General features: G+C 29.1%; 1 protein-coding gene across 1 annotated transcript; it reads left to right on the plus strand.

The window, feature by feature from the left end:
• Window positions 1–1,485: 1,485 nt before the first annotated feature.
• On the plus strand, window positions 1,486–6,446 carry LOC111901415 (alcohol-forming fatty acyl-CoA reductase). Its single transcript, XM_023897263.3, has 10 exons — window positions 1,486–1,702; window positions 2,139–2,242; window positions 3,182–3,384; window positions 3,542–3,642; window positions 3,743–3,938; window positions 4,178–4,339; window positions 4,481–4,562; window positions 4,699–4,965; window positions 5,046–5,173; window positions 6,082–6,446. The coding sequence occupies exons 1-10, from the start codon at window positions 1,624–1,626 to the stop codon at window positions 6,233–6,235; spliced, it is 1,476 nt and encodes a 491-aa protein (XP_023753031.1). The 5' UTR covers window positions 1,486–1,623; the 3' UTR covers window positions 6,236–6,446.
• Window positions 6,447–9,750: the final 3,304 nt, after the last annotated feature.

Consider the following 9,750-nt stretch of genomic DNA (forward strand, 5'->3'; position numbering starts at 1 on the left):
ATATTTGATAATTTAACTTATAAGTTTATATATAGTGTTATTTATTATGTAGTTGCAAAATCTTTAGACAATGCTCAACGGATCTGCTTGTAGGGAGGAACTTTATGTGTTTTTCCAATCGAGGAGACCAATAAGTAAATGATGAGAACGGAGATGACGGTTTATCGGATAATTAGTTTGTGTTTCGTATGTTAGACTTTTTGTGACACTTTGTTACTTGCTGGAATTATAAAATTTGGTTGTTTATATTGGTATGAAATTATTTATAACACTATTTAGGAAAATTTTAGATAAGGACAATTGGATGTAATCTATTCCTTTTTTGGTCTCACTAGCTTTTCCTTGGTTGATGACCATGATTGTTAATGAATTGTGTTGTTCAAATAAATAAATAAATAAATAAAATAATAAGATGTTATTATGTAATTTTTTTTCCTGCATTTAATGTTGCTACATATTAGTTTTTTTGCACCAAAAATTGTGTAAATATTTTTTTAATGAAAAATGTTTTTATCAGCAACTAGAGCATTAGCGGCAACACACGGTATTATCAACGACAAAATATTTTTATCGGCGACATTTTAAGCAATAGTAACAAAGCAGTATTGACGACTTTTTACCGGTAACCTGTTGTTGCTATTGCTTTTACCGGCGACTTTTGTCCCCGCTAATTCCTTTTTTCTTATAGTGTGTGAATATATATATATATATATATATATATATATATATATATATATATATATATATATATATATATATATATATATATATATATATATATATATATATATATATATATATATTCAAGTGGTTCAACTATATGTGTCTACATTGTTTGATTGAATATCGATGTGTGTGATTTTTTGAGAATAAATATAAATTAATTATAACTTATGAGCAATTGTGGATGAAACATGCATATTAATGAAAAATTATGTTTTAGACACAATTTTAAATCATATATAAGCTATCAGTTTGCTTAAATATATAGTGATTACGTTTTTATTAAGCCTCTCCTTATTAAATCAGCAAAATTTGACATATATACTCTTTGACTTTTTTATGTGATTTGCAAATTCAATCTTCAAATGGTACATTACTGTGAATATATAGATTATGCCCATCTTCTGAAAAGATAAATTTTTGTCGGAGTTATGTGAACTATATATGAAGGGGATTACGTACATATAAACTTGGAGAACCTTATGTGTCGATGCAATCGTAAATGTTCAGACCGACCTTTTTCCAGTTTCAAAAGTGCCGACGTGGAAATTATTGTGAGCGTTTAGATATGAAGCACCGAAATTTCTGTCTATCTCTACCAAACTAATCTGACAAAGCATTGATTGGGTGTACCCTGATATTACTCACCACTTGGCTCCTTCTTTCCTCAGTTTACCCAAATTTCCATCTTTATATATCGCTTGCATCCCATCACCTTCCACACCAGTTCTCTGCTCCAAACTCTCTCTCTCTCTCTCTCTCTCTCTCTCTCTCTCTCTCTCTCTCTCTCTCTCTATCTCTCTCTCTCTCTCTCTCTCTCTCTCTCTATTGTGTGAGTGTGTGTGTGTGTTGTTTCCATATAGAGAAAGGGTGATCACTGGATATACATACTTGCAACAAATGGAGTCGGGTAGCATTCTTGATTTCATTGACAACAAGACCATTTTAGTCACTGGTGCCACTGGTTTTCTTGCCAAAAGTATCTCTCTCTCTCTCTCTCTCTCTCTCTCTCTCTCTCTCTCTCTCTCTCTCTCTCTCTCTCTCTCTCTCTCTCTCTCTATGCATATGTATGTATGTACTGCATACATGTATAAATATATGTATGTGCAGGACAATGTTAATATAGCAATAAGTACATGTTATCAAGAATCGAAGTATACTTTTGTACGTGACACGTGATCATCTTATCGTCCTACTTACAAACATGTTACGGATGGAGCATTTAGTGTATACTTGCAGTCCATAATCTATCATATATACGACGTTAATTCAATGATTCTTGAGCCCTGATCATATAAGTTATAAGATGACTGGGTTGTAAATACTTTTAGCGAAACTCCGATTTCTTTTTTTGCATAAAACTTGGATTTTTGTAGGGATATTTAATTAACTTCGGTTTGTGTATATGTTTGTAGTATTTGTGGAAAAGATACTTAGGGTTCAACCAAATGTCAAGAAGCTATATCTTCTTGTAAGAGCTACCGATGACAAATCCGCCATGCAACGTTTCAATACTGAGGTATATATAATTTGAGTATACATGATTTGCAATGATAATATTAAACATGGTAAGCGAAAAAAAAAAAACTACTGTTTGAATGTTTGTGAATAGTTGTGAGGGGATATGATAATAACTGGTGAAATATTATTCGTCCTGTTTTTGTGCACATAACAAAAATGCTCATGTGGGCCGGTGAGTAGTTTTATGTCATTTAAGTATGCTCTGACATATAAACCTACTATAATTAATCGAATGGGACCTGATTAGACACTTCGAACTATAAATTCTTTAAATTCGATATCGACATATATATATCTTCACAATATTATTATTAATTCTTAAAATCGTTTACATATTAAGCGTTTTCTAATTATCATATGTATGTATATAATTTCTTGTTTCATTATTTTAGGAAATTTATGTTTGGTAATTCAACTTACACCATACATGTTAATATATGGTAGACATCACAAAATGATAGAAATGATAAAAAATATATGGAAATAATTTTAAATTTGACTTAGAGAAGAGTTATACTTCATAGTGGAATAATCCATTTTAAATATTTTGAGAAACTTAAACTTTGTAATATATTATGAACAATTTCGTGTCTATTGACCAATGGTCGCGTTGAATATTAGGTCGAAATTGGTAACTTGTAAATGTATACCAAAATTGGTCAGGTCGAAATTGGTAACTTGTAAATGTATATCAAAATTGGTCGGTTGGATTGACTATATTTTCTATATTTTAATTTTATGGATTTTATATATTATCAATGTATTAATATAATTATATAAATTATGTTGTTAAAATAAGAATGTAATTAATATTTTAAACAAAATGATGAATATTGGAGTTTCGTCTTCAACATATTAATTCGATCTTTCCCTTTTCCTTCTTAGTTAATTTTTTTCTCTAACATATATCCATTGACTTTTTCTCAATAATATATAGGCAGTGGCAAAGGATTTGTTTAAGACATTGAAAGAGAAGTATGGTACAAATCTGCAATCTTTCTTATCGGAAAAAGTTACTCCGATAGCAGGTGACATCACTTATGAAAATCTGGGGATAAAAGACTCTAATTTGATCCAAGAGATGTGGAAAAGTGTTGATGTTGTTGTCAATGTAGCTGCAACCACTAACTTTGATGAAAGGTACACCAACCATTATTATTAAACATTAAAGTTTGTTTCTGTTGAATTAAAGTTTAGAAATCAACATCCACAATTATTTAAAATCGTACTTTAAAAATTATGCACATATTTAACACAATCATAATTAAACAATCCGTTTATCATTTAATTATTACAGATATGACATTGCCCTAGCTTTGAATACTTTTGGAGCTAGAAATGTTTATAATTTTGCTGCTAAGTGCGTCAAGATAAAATTGCTTCTGCATGTGTCTACAGGTCAGTATATATATCTACACTTTTGTAATTTTATTTTGTTATTTTATTTTTCCAAATAATCAAACACAGCCATGATTAAATTAAAATTACGTTCATTCAGCTTATGTTTCTGGCGAGACGCCTGGGCTTATACTTGAATCTCCATATCGTTTGGGAGATGCGCTTAATGGTGTAGATGGGCTAGACATCAATGTGGAGAAGAAGATTATCGAAGAAAAACTAAAAGAACTTAGCGCTGATGAAACATCTACAGATAAATCTATTACATTAGCCATGAAGGATTTGGGCATTGAAAGGTAAAAAAATGGTTCTATATTCACCATCATATTTTATTAATCTCTTACTTTATTTTTTTTTTTTATTCTGATTATTAATTTCATTTCACTATGTATTATATTAAAAACAACATAAATTCTCATTTCCAGTACTTAAGTATATTATTTCCTTTTTAGGTACAGCCAAACATTAATTACTAATATATATCTATTTAAATATATTTATAAACCTTTTATTTTTTGTTTTGATTTAATTATAGGGCAAACAAATTTGGTTGGCCAAATACGTATGTTTTTACAAAGGCATTGGGAGAAATGGTTCTTGGGCACTTGAAAGGAGATATGCCTTTGGTCATTCTTCGCCCAACCATCATCCTTAGCACGTATAAAGAACCCTTTCCTGGTTGGATCGAAGGCATAAGGTAGTTCCTCATTATTAATGTAAAACCGTTTAGGAATGAATTCATGAAAGTTTTACTTTCTTTCCTTATAAAGGACAAAAAGAAATTACAAGTTTACTTTATAAACTCAATTAAAAAGATTCATGTATTTGAAAATTACAGGACAATCGACAGCTTGGCAGTCGGGTATGGCAAAGGAAGGTTAGCATGTTTCCTCGGCGATCCTGAATCAACAATCGATGTGGTAGGTTCTTTAAACAAGTTCAATTCATATTTATTTTGCTCTGTGATGCATAATTAGTTAATGTAGTTCCATCATGAATATATATATGGACCACAATTCTTTTAATTTTGCTAATGTTGAAAATATTGGATAACAGATACCAGCAGACATGGTGGCGAATGCTATGATTGCGACAATGGCAGCTCATGCAAACCAACCTGGTGAAACAATATATCATGTTGGATCATCCGTATCAAATCCTTTGAAGTATAAAGGAATTCAAAAAAGTGGGTATAATTATTTTTCCAAGAATCCATGGATTAACAAAGATGGGACACCAGTTATTGTTAGCGAGGTTAAAGTGTTGAGCTCAATGGATAGCTTTCGTAGATACTTTAATCTTCGTTACTTGCTTCCACTACAGGTTTGGCTTTGTCTTAATCCTCCTTTAGTCATACTTATTCGTGTCCGTTTAATAATAACATCATTAATGTTCATTTACAGGGTTTGCAAGTGGTGAATTCGGCGTTATGTCATGCTTTTAGTGGAACCTATTCGGATCTTAAAAGAAAGATCAACTTTGTGCTACGGGTGGTGGAGTTATACAAACCCTATTTGTTCTCCAAAAGCTTGTAAGTTGTTAGACTTTTGGTTACCAATCTCTTTTATCTAATAATCATGTAGTTTGCGTAGTTTTGAAATCGATGGTCGTTGTTCGTTATAATGTAATGGGAAAAAAGGATATTCTTTATTTAATAAAACACACGTGTCTTTTTATAAAGAGAATTGATCTGTGGACAATACCTTTTTTTTCATTAATAATAAAATATGTTTTAAAATGTTATATTATATATTCTTATAAAGCATAAATTTTTATGTGCAGAGGAAAAAAATAAACTTTATACATCATTTATTAAAATTGGATTAAAATAAACTTTTATTATGTTCATTTTCTAAAAAAAAAATCATTAATTATAATTGAATGATATGTAAGTAAAGTTCAATATATATATATATATATATATATATATATATATATATATATATATATATATATATATATATATATATATATATATAGAAGGGTTATATGAAAAATAAATGATTAAAGCAAACACATATTTGAACCAATAAAAATATGACAACACATTACTTTAGGGTAACTACATAAATAACTTCCACAATACATTACATGTAAATAAAAAAATAGACGTGTGTCATTCGATTATTGGTTCCAGCATACGTTGTCGTAGTTATTCGTTTTTCATAGAACTCATTATATATATATATATATATATATATATATATATATATATATATATATATATATATATATATATATATATATATATATATATATATATATATATATATATATATATATATATATATAGTTTAGGTTAACAAAATACGATAACTATTATTAATAACTCATTTTATTATTTTTCTTAATCAATTATTTTGTTTATTTCATTATTTGGCATTTTATTTTGTCTAATCTAACAGATTCTAAGAATATTTGTATTCATTGTTTTGATAGCTATGATGATATGAATACTGAAAAACTACGTCAACTAGTTAAAGAGAATGAGGTTGAAGCCAATATCTTCTATTTTGATCCAAAGACGATTGATTGGGAAGATTATTTCTTGCATACACATCTTCCTGGTGCAGTGAAACACGTATTTAAATGAATGCATAACTCATAAGGATGAGTTATTTGATACATTCTATCATATTGTTTTTGGTACAAGTGTTAAAATTGTCTTTTACTTTATTGTGGTCGTTGATTGAACGACAATATATATATATAATTTAATGAAAGACTTGTTTTATAGTTTATGTAATTTGTTTGAATGTATTAACGTATGTGAAGAATTTGAATACATTGATGTTAAGAATCTAGATTATGTCTCAATCTCAATTTTTTTACTAAGCTTGTGTTTTTTTTGTTACATGTTACATAGTGGCCAGTAGACGAGATTGAACACCATTTGTAGTACTAAATTTGTTGGAGTAGACGAGATTGAACACCATTTGTAGTACTAAATTTTTACGATGAGCATATATAATCAATGCATTTAAAGCTTTTACATAAACAAGGGCTTGAAAGTGAGCATGTGTCCCAAATGAAATATAACGATCACCAGAGTAACCAGAAGGGGTTTGCAACATATCTTTGGATGCTTTATGCCATTTTCCAAAGTTTAGTCCCCATACCAGTGAAGAAGACTTGCAAATTTAAAAATGCATTGTCATGGTTTATGTAATAAATAATATGCAATTGTTTTGGGGTCTATTAGTGACGACTTGCAAATTTAAAAATGCATTGTCATGGTTTATGTAATAAATAATATGCAATTGTTTTGGTGTCTATTAGTGACTATCAATTAGGAAATTGTAAAAAAGTGGTGAGGTATATATATGTACACCCATTAACACTACAAGAAACAAAAGATATCAAACACTGATTTAGTCCTAGGTCAATTATCAATGATAGTCATACAATACCGATTTAGCTAATAGTTAGCTAGTCTCGGATACATAGTTCTAGATAGTGGTTTTTTTATATGAAAACTACAAAAAGGTTTATACATATTAGACTCATAATCGATTTAGTTATTGTATTTTTTTTTATTCAATTAAGTCTCAGAAATTGGTTTTTATTTGGACAACAGGTAACCCAACATTTAAAAATTACACTTTTGGCCAGATTTCAAATTTCTTTTACAAATTTGGTCCAAAATTTACATTTTTAGCCCAGATTTTAAATTTTATCACAAATTTGATCTAAAATTTACCCTTTTGGCTCAAATTTCATAATTTTGTTTTGAATTCATCATAACTTTAGTTTTTTTAGAACATTTTTTCTGAAAAAAAAATTCAAATATATTTTTTCTTTATAAAATCATATTAATACAAAAAAAATTCACATAAAAAATCTTATATTTTCTATATACTTAAAAAAAAAAAAAAAAAAAAAAAAAAAAAAAAAAAAAAAACTTTTTTGTGTACGAAATACCTATTTATAAAAATAGGTATTTATTAAGTACATAAATATATCCAAATCTATTTTTATAACATATATATATATATATATATATATATATATATATATATATATATATATATATATATATATATATATATATATATACACACACACACAAATATATATATGTATTTTACAACAAAAAAAATATATACAAACATCTATTTTATTATAAATACATTTTGTAAAATCATATTTATATGCATCAGGATAAGTGTTTGTATATATTTCTTTTGTAAAAACATATTTATATATTTCTTATAAACATCTATCCTCCATAATAAATGAATATCTTTTTGCCACATGTCACACTCTCAATTTTATTAATTGACTTCTTTCTAATTTCAAATTTTTTAAGTTGATGTTTTATTAGTTTCCTTTATTTATTTATCGAAATTATTTGTTTAATTTAGAAGAAAAACAAACAATTTAATTTTAATAATTCAATATTTTTCTATTTTTTCTTATAAATTCAAATTTCTCAAATGTTTAGAATTTTATATGTTTTTTTAAATGGACCCATGTAATACATGAGTCTTACACCTACTTTTATAATAAATGTATTTGTAGTCAACCACGTTAGCCCTTGCATCTTTAATTAATTTAGTTAACTCATAATAAATTTCTAAATTAATTCTAACTAATTCTTAATTAACTATTAATACTTCTAATTAATTTGATTTTTTGGAAGCGGCGAACCATATTAATCAAAATCGTGAAAGGAACAAAACAAGAAATGCTTAGCAAGTAGCTAAGACGAAAGAGAAAACAGAGATATATATTTCGAAATAACAGAAAAATCAGTAGCTTATGTAATAAGGTGTGTAAAAGCGGAGCAACACCAATCTGCCTAACTTCCACATATAATTCTCCCTTTTATATTTGTGCCATTTGTATGTTTGTAGAATGATAGAATACGTCGTTTTTGTTGGAGTTGTACGTTTATTCTTAAAGTTTTTCTCATTTTGTGTCATACAAATGTTCCACATAATCGAGTAGCATATCACCATACCAACTTGCCTTTTGCTTGGACAGTTTCCCCAAGATGTTGCTCCATCAACAAATTCCCTTATTGTTGTGAAGTTTGCACTGTGGATCCTACACCATTTGAAAATCCACAATTGCACAACTTTTGCAAATTCACGGTCGACCAATAGATGATTCACTGATTCCTGCCTTTGGTTACAAAGTTGACAATTAAAATCTTTGACAATAATGTCCCTGTGTGTAAGAGTCTCAGCGATTGGGATTCTGCCTAGACAGTCTCTCCAAATGAAACATCTCACTTTTAAGGGAATGACATTTAACCAGCAAATGGGATGACCCGGGAACTGGATGAGATGTGAATCAATCATTTTTTTCATTGTGCCAACCGAGTACTTCCCATTAGGATCATGGTTGAAGCGAAAAACATATTTAGGTTCAGAAATGAAGTTCATTGAACATATCAGGGAATGAAATTCATGGAGTTATGCTTTTGATACATTGTTTGTCAGGTTCGCTTTCCATCTCCAGGTAAAACCTGTGCTGGAAATTCTTTCCATGAGCCTACATGATTTTACAGATTCTAATTTATAGAGATTGGGAAAACGAGATTGTAAGGTTTCCTCCCTGCACCATACATCTTTCCAGAAAAGGATGTTGATGCCACAACCACGGACAAGACAAAAACAATCTTTCACAAGTATGGTGTGATTATTTAAGCTTAGTGTCGCTTTAGATATTTTGCACCACGCCCCATTTGAGTTCTTCCATGTCATATATGAAACTAGTTGTCTATGTAAGTTGTGAATACTACTTTTGACCCTCGCTCAAATACTTTCACTTTTATTCTTTAGCCTCCACAAACATTTAGTTAGAAGAGAGAGGTTTTGTGCATTAAGACTACCCACACCAAGACCTCCTTCTTTTTGGACACCACTTTATTCCAGTTGACCCAATGTATTTTAGTTTTGTGATCTCCCCTTCCCTATAGGAATTTGCGTCTCAATTTTTCCAGGAATTCAATTACACCAGCTGGATCTTTAAAGAGAGAGAAGTAGTAGGTAGGTAGACCTACTAACGCCTCGTTGATCAATGTTAATCTACCTCCAAGTGTGAGAGTTTTTGCTTTCCATGATGAGAGCCTAGCTTGAAAATTTTCTATTATTGGAGTCC

The sequence above is a fragment of the Lactuca sativa genome, chromosome 2 (genome assembly GCF_002870075.4).
Source record: "Lactuca sativa cultivar Salinas chromosome 2, Lsat_Salinas_v11, whole genome shotgun sequence".
Classification (NCBI taxonomy): Eukaryota; Viridiplantae; Streptophyta; class Magnoliopsida; order Asterales; family Asteraceae; genus Lactuca; species Lactuca sativa.

Bases quoted from the DNA above. Each gene is read 5' to 3' on its own strand.
- LOC111901415 (XM_023897263.3), top strand. From the start codon at position 1,624: ATGGAGTCGGGTAGCATTCTTGATTTCATTGACAACAAGACCATTTTA. The intron at 3,643-3,742 runs GTCAGTATATAT...ACGTTCATTCAG, and splicing joins GCTTCTGCATGTGTCTACAG to CTTATGTTTCTGGCGAGACG. The intron at 4,563-4,698 runs GTAGGTTCTTTA...ATTGGATAACAG, and splicing joins CTGAATCAACAATCGATGTG to ATACCAGCAGACATGGTGGC.